Genomic DNA, 14,448 nt, shown 5'->3' with positions numbered 1-14,448 from the left:
AACCAACAAACTGAGGGACTTCCTGCTTAAAGACCAGATGGAGGGAACGGCCGCTCGCTGCTCTTATTGTGGTAAAAAAAATAACCCTCATATTGTCAAATTTGACCGATTTGTAAATCTGAACTTCGTAAAATGTAGTTAATTTCATCAGAGTGACCTAAGATTTCACGATTTCGTCAACAAATAAAATGTAAACACACATAATACAATGTATACATTTCCATACATTAATTAAATGTGATTAAATGTGAACCAGAAAGCCAGCAAATACCTGAATTCACTCTGAAAGTTAAATTGCAGGCAGACACAAAGGCAACAATGTGAATCTATTGAAGTAAATTTTTAATAAAAACATGAACTGTACAATCATCTTTAATTCACAAGCATTTAAAAATACATTTAAAAAAATAATTAAGCCAAGGTATTTACATATCATCTACATCCTTCTTGAGCACTTTCAATTAAAAACAAGAAAAACATCACATCTCATCAAGTGTTTTGGTATCAGAAATGAAGACAAGGCTAACTGAGGACTCATTTATTGTGTAATTGAAGCGGTGCAAATGATATTGTAGGACTGCACTCTACAAATTTGGAAACCAAATCTACCAAAAAAGTGAAAGTTGGGAAAAAGCAAAAGAAAATGAATTTATGGACACAGTAGGATTCAAATAAATAATGAAGTTAAGGAGTGTTTAAAAAAAATAATTTATAAATACTAAATCGCAGGCAATAAGCATAACTAATTGTGCAAAAAATTACTTTATCTTCTGTTTAACTGTTCTTGATTCAGGACATGTGCTTCCTCATACACATAACATTACCAATGAAGCCTAATCAGAAAACTGGCTTTCTATATTATTTCCTTAACTGTACAAAATACTCTCAAGTGAAGCATACGGCTCAAACTACAAAACAGACTGTTATATACTGTATAGTGTATCAATAGAAAAACAGTAGTTTGGGTACATTTCATACTGGCAGTGTTCATTCATTCATTCATTCATTCATTTTCTACCGCTTATCCTCACAAGGGTCGCGGGCGTGCTGGAGCCTATCCCAGCTGTCTTCGGGCGAGAGGCGGGGTATACACCCTGGACTGGTCGCCAGCCAATCCCAGGGCACATATAGACAGAAAAAACATTCACACTCACATTCATACCTATGGACAATTTAAAACGGCAGTGGTCTTGCAAATACTTAATAATTGTGTTGCAGTCATAATATTTTAAAAAGGTGTAAGAGTTGAGCAAAAAATGTCAAGTCAATTTATGAAATAACTGGACTAATCAATCACATTTTAGCTTTCTTCAAAATGTCTGTCACAGTAAGCCTTCCTGTTCAAAGCTGGAGGGCAGAAGAGAGAAGGAAAAAGGGCAAAACTTGACTCCGGTCCCGCTGTAGAATTTATTCTGAAACTCTACCCTGAGGGAGGAAAAATATTATTTGTACTTCATGTGCTGAAAAACCAGCATCATTCATGTCATGCTCATGGTGCCTCACCAGTGCAGCCGAAGGGCATGGAGGAAAGCAGACAGGCCCTCCATCACCAGCAGGATGGACACAGTAAGAACGGCAAACAGACCAAACACTGGCACCAGGAATAAAACCCCAAGACTTGTTTCCATTCGTAGTCCTACTCGCATCACCATGGTCCACAACACCTCAGATAGCTCTGGGAGGTGAAAAGTGCTTATATGACTCAAACATTCTAAATTCAAACAAATTGGGAGGTCTATCATGGTCCACCTTATACTTACGGGCATGTGCCAGACTCAGAGCCCAGAGCCTGAGGTAAGAGGCTGTATTGGAAATGCACCCCAGACAGTACTCTATAGTGTGAATGGCCTGATGCAGGAACTCATCAGCAAAGTCAAACTGTTACAATGACAAAAACAAAACACAAACACTAATTGTTACTGGGGCACAATTAAAAAAAAAAAAAAATATATATATATATATATATATAGATTTGAGACTATTGCCATGCTGACCTCCTCTGTGTGCTGCTCTCCGCTAGTAGAGAGCTCACTATGACTGCTGCCCTCCTCCATGTCATGAGTCCGCAACAAGAAGAGTTCCTCTTCACTGCTACGACGCACAAGCTCATATCCCTGAGAAAATGAATATGACTGACTCAGATTTGCCCAATCAAACTATAAACTATAATATGACTGTCACATCACGATCACATTCCTCACCCTGTACATTCTTAGCCGATGACTTCCATTGTGAAGCCAATAGAGGTAGAGTGGTTTCCCCAGGAGTAAGACAGGCACTGACAGTACAGCTATGACCACTAGAAACATCTGCAGGCCACTCTAGAAACACAAAACAACACTCCGCTTCATTAGACATTTGTATAAAATAATGCCCCCAAATGCATAAAGTAGTAAATGGGTCAGTTTTTCACATAACGTGTTGATGACTTCTATGTTTCAAATTAGATGTAGTGCTATTAGTTTCTCACCTGTCCAGGAAAGAGGGGTTGCACTGCATCACCTTGCATTAGGAACATGTTTATAAAGTGAATGAGGATGCTGGGAGCGTGTCTGGAGTTGTTGGCAGAGAAGAAGAGCCACTTGTAGAGTATCATGAATACCAGGTAGCCAAACAGACAGAGCAGGTACAGGAGTTCTGGGAGGAATACCAAGTAGATATTGTGCCTCCTTCTAAAGTGCCTATTTTTGGAAATGAGAATCAGGAGGGCAATTACATAAAACAGCTTGCTTTCAAAATAGAATAAATAAATACTTACAAATGATTAAAAGTGCTTAGGATCACCCCAAAGCTCATATGAATGATGCCCAATATCACAGACATTTTCATCTTATAGGAGTTCAGAAACGTAAGCCGGTTGGATGCCAAGTTCCAGATCTTAATGAAGACAAAACAATGTGATTTACATATGTAACACAAAGCTACAACATCCAAATAAAGGACAATATGGAAAAAAAAGTCTTATTCCAAAGTTATCAGACCACAGTGCCACCCCTAATCAATAATATAATCACCAATGACTTTGATAACAACACTACTAGTGGCCTGCCAGGCCTCACAGCTAGGAGACCCGAGATCGATTCCACCCTCGGCCATCTCTGTGTGGAGTTTGCATGTTCTCCCCATGCGTGGGTACTCCGGTTTCCTCCCACATTCCAAAAACAAGCTAGGTTAATTTGCGACTCCAAATTGTCCGTAGGTATGAATGTGAGTGTGAATGGTTGTTTGTCTATATGTACATCAGTGACCATCTTTCAGTGTTCACAATGTACACATTACTAAACAACATTACTGAACATTACTAAAAAAAGACAAATGGAGACGACAAAGACTGTTCAGAAACTAAATTCAGAAGATATAATATAAAATATAAAACTAAAGAAAGACCTAGAAGAACAAAGATGGGACTTTGGGATGGGAAAATGGTGGTGAAACAAACAAAGACCTAATATACTTAATACTCACTGGGTCAATTCCGAGAGGATATGGTCCATTGAAAACTCCAGTAACATTTGGATCCAGAGTAAGAAGGCTATTCCTGTTGACATCTTCGACGCTAGTAGATGAAGATTAAATCAGAATTATGAGCTAAATGCAATACGAGAACATTCAACAGATTTTTATCTTAAAACACACCAGACTGTTTTTTTCTGAATTAGTTGTGTCCTGTCTCCACCCCCCATTTAAAATGCTCTTTGTGAAATACCTACTTCCATGCTTGAGCTGTGAACATGGCTTTCACACTCCATCCAGAACCAAAGATGTTGATGGACTTGGAGAAACAGTCATTGTATATGAGGCCAGTGTAGACAGAGAAGAGGCCCATCAAGAGGATGATGTAACGGCCCTCAAAAAATGTGTTCCAGATCTGCATGTGCACATACAATTAATTAAATGTGGGAACAACTGTAAAATCCAATAAAACATGTTTTAAAGACTTCATTTCATATTTACTTCATTTCTGGTGTTCTTCAGTTTGCGGTTGTTCTCATATAACACCATCCAGAACGCAAAGGAAGCCATAAGAAGACCGTGACCCAGGTCTCCAAACATCACAGCAAACAGGAAGGGGAACGTGATGATTGTGAAAGGAGCTAGAATAAAATGGGAGGAGGTCAAGGCAACCATTAGCAACAGACACATATGATACAGTACCTCTAAAAACATAGGGCCTTAGTGAATGATAATGATAATAGCAATAACTGTTAGGTAATGTGAAGTTAGGAAACTTGGGCTACCAAAAAATAATAAAAAATTTACCAGGGTTGACTTCTCTGTATGTGCCCACCCCATATGCATCAACAATGTTCTGGAAGCCAGCAGTAAATTTGTTGGATCTTATCAGTGTGGGTGGAGCGTCGTTAGTAGGGATGCGATTAACAAAGGAGGGAACTGTGGATCCACTTTTCTTCTGTAGCACAAAAGAGGAAAACCATACAATCAAACATAAACGGTGATCAGTACAATCCCTCCAAATGGAAAAGCCATCAACTTTAGGAGAAAAAAAAAATAGCAGTTTATTTACCGATCCGTCTTCTAGTGCTCTTCTCAGGGCTGGAAGCTCATTGATAGGGCACCATACCTCAGCGATCAGACACTTGTTGGTGACATCAAAACTACACTGGTTGAGGATGTAATAGATAGCTTTCATCTTCTTGACCTGTATGACCCAGGTGTAGACTGATTCTGATGCATTAATCAGGACCTGCTTAAGGTAGTCCTCAGTTCTATGAAGTACCTGCAAACAACATAAAGGACATCATGTTTCATGTCTTCATATAAATATGTATTATATTAAATATAACATACACAGGACATTATATTTGGATATTTAAGTTACAGTGAGCTGAACATTTGGATTTGGATTTGAATTGGTTGAGCCCGCCGTGGTGTAGTGGTTAGCGTTCTGGACTTTGGAGCCCCGGGTTCGAATCTCCACTAATAAGCATCATTGATATTCGTCAGGAAGGGCATCTGGAATTTAAAGGGCTCAAGCCCTTTAAATCAGTATGCGGCTCAAAAAGTTCTGCTGTGGCAACTACGTAATCAGGAAAAAGCCGAAAGAAACAAACAGACATAAAATGAGGCGGAATAAGTAGTAGAAAGAAGAAGATGAGGACATATAAATAGATGAAAATGGCCGACTACAATAACATTTCAGCATTCACAGATGTTAATGCACTGAAGTCTAGAAGTGAGACAGTTAAGGAAGGTATGAATGTTAAGGAGGAAAAAAAACTCTTTCAAGCCAGGGTCTCATGTTGATCATGTGCTACAGGGAGTGACAGCAATTAGATATTTCAGTCACAGAGGCTTAGAGCTAGCAAAAGCTTGGCTGAATTCTCTACCTTAGAGGAAATTGGTTAATGATTTAAAAAGAGACCATGTGGCTACTTTTCTATTCATCTTTGGCATGCCAGTATTTTTGGCCGTAACTGCATACATACACTTTCTTAAAGCACGGATGCTCAGGATGTTTACTATACAATAAATGTTATAACCCATCTGTTCAGTGTAAACTTATGCTGGATGATATTCAAATGTACCAGCACCTTTGGTTGAGAACTACAGCACCTGCACGTCATGGTCTAATAGGCTGCATTCAAAAAGATGTTCATTGGCTTGGAATTGGGTTCATCGAATTCTTGATGTTTACATGACATGGCATCATATTAATTTAAGCAACTTTGGTGTTTTTAACAGTTACTGTCTACTGAATATGTGTAGGCAATGTTTCCTTGTTGTCTCTTGTCTTTTATCCCAAAGGCAAACACTAACAGATCACATTTAACCCCTGCAGATTATATTTTAACAAGATGAGAGTCAATGCATTTCCAGGTAGAACATTTAGTCACTGACCAAGAAACAGACCAAACAGGTATTCTGTCACCAATTAAACCGGTGCATGAAAAAAATATGATGTAAATGAAGACGTACAGTGTGCAGGTCCTGAATGCGAGTACTTAATCCTTGCACAACATCGTTCCTCTCCTCGTTGCTACTGGGATATGGATACACATGACAGTGGTAGCTAGAGATGGATAGAAAACAGATATAGTACTGTTAATTTGTGGCTTTTGCTTGCAATTTACACAAAACTCTAAGTCTACAATAGTGTGGAATGTTTACCAGTCACAGATCTTCTTTACTTTCTGGCCAATCTGCTCGCCCCAGTAAGAGATCAAAAACACCACACTTTTGGTGGGCTCCCCCTACACACAGAAAATATGAGAAAAACAGATGCTTCATTAAGAATATCCTTAACCCATTCAAACCATGCAATTTATACAAAACTGGATCTGTAAACAAATGTGTATTTCCCTAGCGATAGTTATAGCTAAATACTGCAGTGTAATAACCGCCACCACCACATGTCTTTGAGGCAAATAATGGCTTTATGGCTTCGGGACGAATCCGAAATAGATGCAAGAGCCACCAGCCTTGCCGTGCTGCTCTCAAACTGAGGAGAAACAGCCTTATTTTAAGCTTGTAGCGGCCATTTATACTTCGTTTGAGTCTAGTTTATTTGGTTTGTACTGGGTTTACTTTGGGACTGGTGTTTGGTGAGCTACAGTATATTTAATTTGACCAATTGCAAATGAGTTTCTTGCGGCTCACCACAAATGACAACTGTTTTAGCACAGCTACATGGCATTTATTTAAAACTGAAAGAAACTAAACTGCCTTCTTTGCAAGATGTATCTCATGTAACCAGGCCCTAAAACTCACACAGTTATGTAGCTAACAGGAACCATCTTGTGTGACCTACAGTATCAGAATCTTCAAGATACTCCTCGACTTCGGCATAGCTTAGAATGGTGTAGCCTTTGCACACTCTCCACAGCATCCTCTCAAAGGCCTCAATTTTCACCCTCTGGATGAGTCCAGAAATAAAACTGTAAAAGAATTACAAGAATATTAAAAAACAGCCATGGTTGTGTGACATTTTAGCATTAAAATTGGCAGGTATAGCATACCCTCTTTGGGGAACAAAAGTGTATTTAACATTTGCCACCAAACTCTGAATCTACCAAAGTAGAATCTATATAACACCTAACTAATCAGCATAATATGTAATCACACACAGAAAGTCGGTTGACATCACAGTAACACTGTGATATTAAGTGCGATTCATTTTTTTTTTTTACCCCAGTTTGGCTCCAAGCCTCTGCATGCTGCTGTAGTCCATCAAGCTGTGTTTTTCTAGAAAAGGAAACTCCTCATATGTGACCTGCAGCGGCTCTCTCTGGAGATCACACAGTAGACACATGAGGGAGAGTACAAATATTACAAAGCTGTCTATTTAAAACAACATGAACAAAAAAAACAACCTCAAATGTTGTATACACAGCTCCAGCTTCTACAGTGTGACCTACTAACCTCAACGTTTCTTTGCCCAAAGTTGCGAGTGATGCGCAGCATGTGTGTATACTCGATGAGCTCCAACAGATTCTTCTGCAACCGCTCCTTATTCCTCATGACCTCACCTAACTCCACTTCTAGCCTCTGCAGTTGCTCCTGCAAAAACCAAACGTATACAAGACCAATGTGATGGTGATCAAGAGTAGAAAATTGTAACAAACGCGGCAAACATACCATTATGCCCATCACATGTTTAGGTAAAGGAGCCACTGGATTCACATCTCCTTCTGGCAATGAAATGTCAGCTTTCTTGATTTCTCTTAACAGATAGCCTGTTGATAATAGAAAATACACTTTTAATTTGCCTATGACATCATCATGTACCATCCAGATGTTATTAACAACCTCTAAAAAGCATTGTAAAGCAAACAGCTCAATTTTGTACTCGATTGACTAGGCTGAATCTCTTTCTCATGACTGCAGCCACTTCAGATGAATTTAATAAGAAGAGCGCTGTGGTTTTTTTGTTTGTTTTCGTACTTTGAATGCATGCAATTAGTTTTGTCCAGCTTCTGTCTTACAATGTTAACAAATTAACTTTCATTGCTCAACTGAGCCCTTTCGTCTTTTGTTACAGATTAAAAATACCCACCAAGGATTCTCTCCATCTCCTCACATCTTTTGATCTCATTGACATATTTTCGCTGAAATGCATTAACACTGGGATTGAGCTGAAAGAGGTACAGGAGACAAAATAACAGTGGTCAGTTAACAAGATGAAAGATAATGAATAGTAATTCAACACTGCTCTGTAATATTCAATAGATATTTGTCAGTCTACATTTTATTTTACAAATGTAGCATCTGCCTTTTCTGTTTTCCCAGCAAACGGAACGTTAGTTTGAGGGAATTTTTCACACCAAACGACTGCATAGCTTTTCGTTACTTACGTCTCTGAACTCCACAATGCCCAGTTCTCCAAGTTCACCGATGCAGTCGTATGCCGATCCAGATTGGAGAAACAGTTGAGCCAAACACATTTCTTCACCCCGCAGCAGAGAGCCCATTTTGACAGTTTGCAACTTGATGTCTGTGTTGAGTGGCTAATGTTAACAAGCTAACAAACTGATCGGCTCCCGTTTCTGTGGATTAAATATCAACCGTGGTCTCTCAAGTCCAGTCCGGTTCAACCAGTTTCATATTCAGAATCCTGTGGTACACTTATATTTGACTTGATAAACTTCCTTGCGCTGTGCATACACAGGTTGTTCTCGTTACACCAGCTAAGTGCTAAACGCTATGCTTTTTGTATTAGTGGACAAAAATGAACTACTTCCCAAAAAACGACTAGACAGCGTGAGCCCTCAAATGCTCGGGTCACTATTAAGGAGCAAGCATTCAAGCCAATTTGTATGCACGTCTTTATACTTTGTAAAGTTTTAACAGACGTCGTCATCATCCACGTCACTGTACAGTTGAATGTAGATAGCTTGCAGGACGGCTGTGCATACAATAAGTGTTCTAAAGCCAACCAATCAGCAACGCCATCTGGAGTCTGCGCATTGAGGACCTATAGCTGACACTTTTTGTGGCAAAATAACGTCCAACGTCAATGAAATAAATAAAATGTGGATTAACACGTTTGTCCGTATTTACAATTATGTATGTTGATTATATTAAAGCGACATAATTGTATTTGTTTATTTCTTAATTACAAACGAGTAGTGAAATATGGTTTACCAATAATTTCACATCAAGTACGGTCATTTCAACATGAAAAAACATCGAAGTATGAATGCATTTATTTACTCTGCGAATTATTTTTTTAATTCGGCGTATTGTGGAGCGAAACTCCAGTTAACTGTTCACCCGGAAATGATTCGTCGAAACAGGATGTACGTACAATTCACTGCGCGGCGGCATTGGTTGTTATTTTCTGGAAATTACGAGAGCGAAGCTGTTAATTATTTGTATTCGCTAAAAAAAATATTCATACAATTGTGTTTTTATATCGAGAAATAAACGAATCGTCTTAGTAGCTTGCTAAGAAAAAGTCGCCTAAAAATGTACGTCACCGTGTGCCGTCGCTAAGTAACAGGGCCCAGCGTCACGAAAGCTAGTGCAAGTTAATGTTTTTGTAAGCACAGACTATTAGATATGTTTTCGAAAATTCGAATTACGACTGATGGATCAAAATCGTCTTCAACTTCTTCATGATTCTTCATAAACAGAATGCCCAAGATGGTGCCACATTTCCTGGTTTTGCTGTTTTCCTTGACTGATGGGCAAACTGTTGGTAAGTATAGTTACACATAGTATGCGTTAAGCCAGACCTGTATCATTGCTACTGAACCAAAAATTACTGCGCTTTTACATGGCAACACAAAATACACCACTTTGAATGTGCACACTGTGTTACCGTCAGATGCATCAGGTAGATACAATTTTCCAGAAAAGTTCACATATTCCCAAAACACTAGAAACATGGTCATTTTGAACAGATTTTGTTGTTGGTCGAGGCATTGGCCCTCCTTCATGTAAAACTCTGGAAACACGGTGGATTCTGACAATTCTGACCGTCCATGTCCAATCCATGCTACTTGAACAGACAATTAAAAAAAGTATATTTTATAATATTTGTTATGGAGTGATAATTTTGTATGCTTTTATCGTAATGTTTTAGCTTTTGGATAAACTGATTAATAATCTAAAAGGCAAATCACAAAAAGGTCATAACAATTCATTCAGATTTAGATTGATTCAGATTGATCGAACTTCATTTTAGAAAAGTATTGCTACCTGCGATACTGGTCCTGTATTTACTGGGAATGATACCAAATACAGTGGTATCGCATCACATCAGTAGTATCTGCCAGTGTGGTTGAGAAATCTTCAGGCATTATTGCTGATCCAGGCCAAGATTTATGCTCTTTTGCTTCCTGATAATCCTGGATCAGTTTGGGCATCATTTAAAAAAAATCACATTTACATGTTAATCTCCTGTCCATTGTAGACAACAAAACTGTCATCCCAAACCAAGTGTACCAGCCGCTGGGCACCTGTCCCTGTGACTTCACTGATAGAATATGTGATATCCGCTGTTGCTGTGACAAGGTACTTGCAAAAAAAAAAAAACAGGTTAAGATAGCATATTTGCGTCTGTATTTATTTGTGACATTATGTTTCTAATCATTTCAACAGGACTGTTCAACTGAAGAATTGAAGCTCTTTGAGTCTCACTGCCTCCCGGGACCCTTTGGTGGACAGATCTCTCAAGTGCCAGACTATCACTGCTCTGCACGGAAAGAAGACTCTCCAGATTGGTTTCCATTTTTATGTGTCATCTCTCCACCCGAAAACAACCCTTATCTTGGGCTCTTCTACCATGGAGAGGAAATGTAGGCCAAGATTGAGTTTATTTATTTTTCACGTTATTATATATTATGTTTTTTTTAAATCATTTTATTTGTCCAGATTAACAAAGCCTCGCACATCCTTCAAAAAGCCTAGTTTGTCAGCACCGATACAAGTTGATATCTACCGCCAGGGAAGTCCCATTTTCACTCTGAACAATCAGTTGTTCACTATTCCTCAGGTGAGTCGTGTGAAATTAATTAGTCACAATGATGTGTTTGATGTGTTTTGTGAGAATGTTGCCAAATTTCTCAATTATGTGTACACAGATGGCCCTTGGACATTGTATTTACAATGCTCCGGTTGCCTTTTTGGAGAATTTTAGCTACAAATGTGTAACCCTGCTTCAGTCTTGTCCAGCTGGTTACCCTTTACAAACGCTTCCATCAGATTTACAGATTCGAGTGAACAGTGGGCAAGGGGGTATGTATTAAATATTTACACACTGGTGTAATATTACCATTAAACATTATGGTTTGAATATATCAGTTCTTTGTGCTACTTTAGGTGAAGTCACAGTGGAAGTGATTGATAAATTGGTTAAGGATTTGACTGGATTCATACCAAGTGGCGAATCAGGTATTACATCAGGTAGAAATATTGAAGCATATTGTTGCTACATTGACTTGGACTCTGTTTTAAATTAATGTATCTCACTTCAGCCAAGGCACAAGAGTGTGAAAATGTGAACCTGGCTTTGGATTACAAATTCTTCTGGAAAGGAAATAGCATCACAAGAATAATACTGACTCGCTCTGTCGGGGCAATCAGTGTGAATGGTAAGGGTATGTGCCAATAACACATGACCATCTTTAATTAATATCTGTTGGCTTTGTTTTATATTTTTGTTTCTTCTTGCAGTGGTCTTAACTACAAGGTATTCTGCTGTCTTCCTGTCTGAAGAACTTATGAGCGAATCAAACTCCGGCAACCCAGGTGAGAGGACTCTGCCCCTAGAAAATGTATTCTATCCATAAGAACATTGAGTGAAAGCATATGTTTTTCATTGGCAAAATCTCACAGTGCACCACCAAAGAAAAATGAATGGCAACAAGTGGGTACATAGGTTAATTACATGCCCTCTGTAATCATGTGGAAGAACATTTAATTGCTCTGCCTGTCATTGTCCCCATGTCACTGGCATAGATACAAGAAAAAATACAACCTATGTTCACTGCATTATAAGATACCCTGTTAATGCACAACTACTGGAATGCCAGGTTATCAGGTGGGAAGACTCATCATTGCAGGAATTGAGGACACACAAAGTGGTACTTTCTCTGTGGAGAGGACATCCATCAATCTCTGGAAACCAGGTGATAGCTGTTTTGTTGATCATTGAAAAAAAAATCATTATTAAAACACAATCAACACTTATCTCTGTTGTATGTGAAAGTGAATGAGGGGCTGTGTTTCACCGCTGAGAAACAACCAATTCTATTTGCTGAGAATTCAACATCAGGATGCCTATTGCCCGTCAACATGAACAACATGAGCCACTGTGATCTCCTCAGGTGAGTGCCTTGGTATGGTTTAACATCTATCTATATTACATGTGTTTAAGCAAAGCAGAATGTCTTGTCTCCCATAGAAAGACTGTTCATTCTCTTCAAGCAACCTTGGTAACAGCCATGTATGTTGCTAAGAGTGGGAACCCAAATTTTCAAACCAAAGCAGACTGGCTCAACATAAGCTGTAAGTATTCTTGGAAAATAAATCATTATCTTCTGTGTATGTCTAATGAGATCACTGAATGAACTAGGTCTGCTTTCCTGTCATTGGAACTGAATTTTAGTTATGAACGCAAGCGAAACATCTGAAGATGGAAAAGGCGGATGCAGCGAGATTCCATCTCATATTTATATCCACATTTGGACTTTTGTCGCTGAAATGATTGATGGAAATGCCCAAAGAAATATCCAAACTATAGAAGTTCGGTGTGTACAAACACTCTATCATTGATGCAGTGCATTGATGTTGTGTACTAATTACTTTTGGCACTTTTAGCTCCACTCTGTCCACCTGGACATTTGAGTTTGGAGGAGGGGATATCACAGAGACCCAGTTGTTTCCTGTCACCTCTTCAGTTACCTTTATTGACATTCCTATCAACGCTGGACCTCCAAAAAACAGGTAAAACACAAAGAACACTTCAAAATATATATATAATATATATATATATATATATATATAATATATGTGTGTGTGTGTGTGTATACATAGATCAACAATTGTTATTTACAATTATTAGCTTCTTAGCTTTTCTATTTTATTGTTTATAAATACAGCATTATTATTTGTATTGTATATATTTATGTAATTGTGTGCTCTTTATTTTTCTCAGATTCCAGATCAACTTTACAGAGTATGATTGCAACAGGAATGACGTATGCTGGCCTCAGCTCGCCTTTCCCTTTACCAAGTATTACACTGGTGAGAATTTAACCACTCACTGCTTTATTTTCTACTACACTGTTTATATAGGGAAACAGATATCCTTTATATGTGCTAGACATATGGTAAGAGGTAGAACAAAAACATTTCCTGTAAGTTCATTAAGACCCAGCCGCTATATTTTATATAGCTGGACAACGGTGTGAGAGTGAGAGAGGTAAGAAATGGACGGTATGGCTGGTCAGCTCCAAATCTGAGTTGTTGGTTTGATCGTTAGTCCACACTATCCTTGGGTAAAATACCGAACCCCTAGTTACTGTGTTAAAGTGATTTCAGTACCTATAAGGTAGAAATGCACAAAGCGAAAGCCCATTTAAGAAACGAGAATCAGTGACAGTCGTTCAAATTCAGTCCATTGAATATAGTGTTTTATTCTGTTCCATTTTTTCCATGTACATTGTGCTAGTTTGGTTAGTACATAAAACTCACACAATGCGATCTTGTTTTTAGGTGAGCCACATTCTCAGTCACTGGCTAAAGGCCTTATCTTGGTATTCCTACTCATCACTGCATCACTTCTTGGAACTCCCTGGAGGCAAATCCGGCAGGCTTGGAATAGTGCCTCTCTGTAACCAAGGATTCTTTGCACTTCTGTAGGAAAATTAGATAGCTGTGTAAATAGTTTCTGTATGTATTTATGAAGAACAAACTTTTATAATTCCCTAAGGGTAGCTTTACTTTTTGCAATTTGTACAGTATACAAGGCACAGCCCACAAGTACACACAGGCTATGGACTTGCATAAATAAAAGTCATACAACAGTGACCCGTGGGGTGAATCTCACTCATAAGCAGTCCCAGTTGCCACTGCTGGTTCATGCATATATTGTGTAAAGCGGTTGGTGCACCATTTTGTAATAAAATGACACTTTGTCAAGATGATGATTTTTTAAGGCTTTTATTGTTGTGCTTTTTTAAACCAATGCAGTGCATTGAACGAGTGCCTTCCTGATAGCTGATGTCACCACCACCACAACTAACATACAAAGAGATCTAATGGTATTGCTGAAATGTCATAAATTAACCACTTTACAGTGCTTATGACTTTATGGCTTCAAGTACCTTTGACAACTCCAAGGCAGACCCCATGCTTGACAGGAGCATGACTATTGTCATAGTTTTCTTGGACGATGCAGTGGCTCTCCACATACTACCTACTACTACTACATCCGCACAGACCATGTGTTAGCCATTATAATAACAAATCTAATTCTTGGGA

General features: G+C 38.6%; 2 protein-coding genes across 6 annotated transcripts; one reads left to right on the top strand and one right to left on the bottom strand.

Moving 5' to 3' along the window:
- Nucleotides 1–348: 348 nt before the first annotated feature.
- Nucleotides 349–8,945, bottom strand: atp6v0a2b (ATPase H+ transporting V0 subunit a2b). The gene is made up of 20 exons (XM_058071089.1): nt 8,313–8,945; nt 8,015–8,093; nt 7,597–7,694; nt 7,381–7,518; nt 7,149–7,246; nt 6,770–6,896; nt 6,130–6,212; nt 5,938–6,031; nt 4,526–4,738; nt 4,261–4,411; nt 3,955–4,094; nt 3,711–3,868; nt 3,466–3,556; nt 2,759–2,877; nt 2,471–2,681; nt 2,202–2,321; nt 1,995–2,114; nt 1,761–1,878; nt 1,504–1,675; nt 349–1,425 (listed from the first exon to the last, which is right to left on the bottom strand). The coding sequence occupies exons 1-20, from the start codon at nt 8,427–8,429 to the stop codon at nt 1,323–1,325; spliced, it is 2,550 nt and encodes an 849-aa protein (XP_057927072.1). The 5' UTR covers nt 8,430–8,945; the 3' UTR covers nt 349–1,322.
- Nucleotides 8,946–9,189: 244 nt separating this feature from the next.
- On the top strand, nt 9,190–13,995 carry tctn2 (tectonic family member 2). Of its 5 annotated transcripts, none has more exons than XM_058071094.1 (16): nt 9,190–9,257; nt 9,594–9,658; nt 10,376–10,476; nt 10,564–10,760; nt 10,837–10,957; nt 11,046–11,199; nt 11,284–11,355; nt 11,439–11,555; nt 11,638–11,712; nt 11,997–12,092; nt 12,173–12,290; nt 12,368–12,471; nt 12,572–12,713; nt 12,784–12,909; nt 13,121–13,209; nt 13,681–13,995. In XM_058071094.1, exons 1-16 carry the CDS (start codon nt 9,238–9,240, stop codon nt 13,800–13,802), a joined length of 1,719 nt encoding a protein of 572 aa, XP_057927077.1. In that variant the 5' UTR covers nt 9,190–9,237; the 3' UTR covers nt 13,803–13,995. The 5 variants fall into 5 exon arrangements, with proteins under 5 accessions (XP_057927077.1, XP_057927075.1, XP_057927074.1 ...); XM_058071092.1 differs by having other exon boundaries at nt 11,439–11,561; XM_058071091.1 differs by having other exon boundaries at nt 11,284–11,367.
- Nucleotides 13,996–14,448: the final 453 nt, after the last annotated feature.

Source organism: Doryrhamphus excisus, chromosome 4, assembly GCF_030265055.1.
Source record: "Doryrhamphus excisus isolate RoL2022-K1 chromosome 4, RoL_Dexc_1.0, whole genome shotgun sequence".
Classification (NCBI taxonomy): Eukaryota; Metazoa; Chordata; class Actinopteri; order Syngnathiformes; family Syngnathidae; genus Doryrhamphus; species Doryrhamphus excisus.
This window is presented reverse-complemented; position numbering and strand designations above follow the sequence as displayed.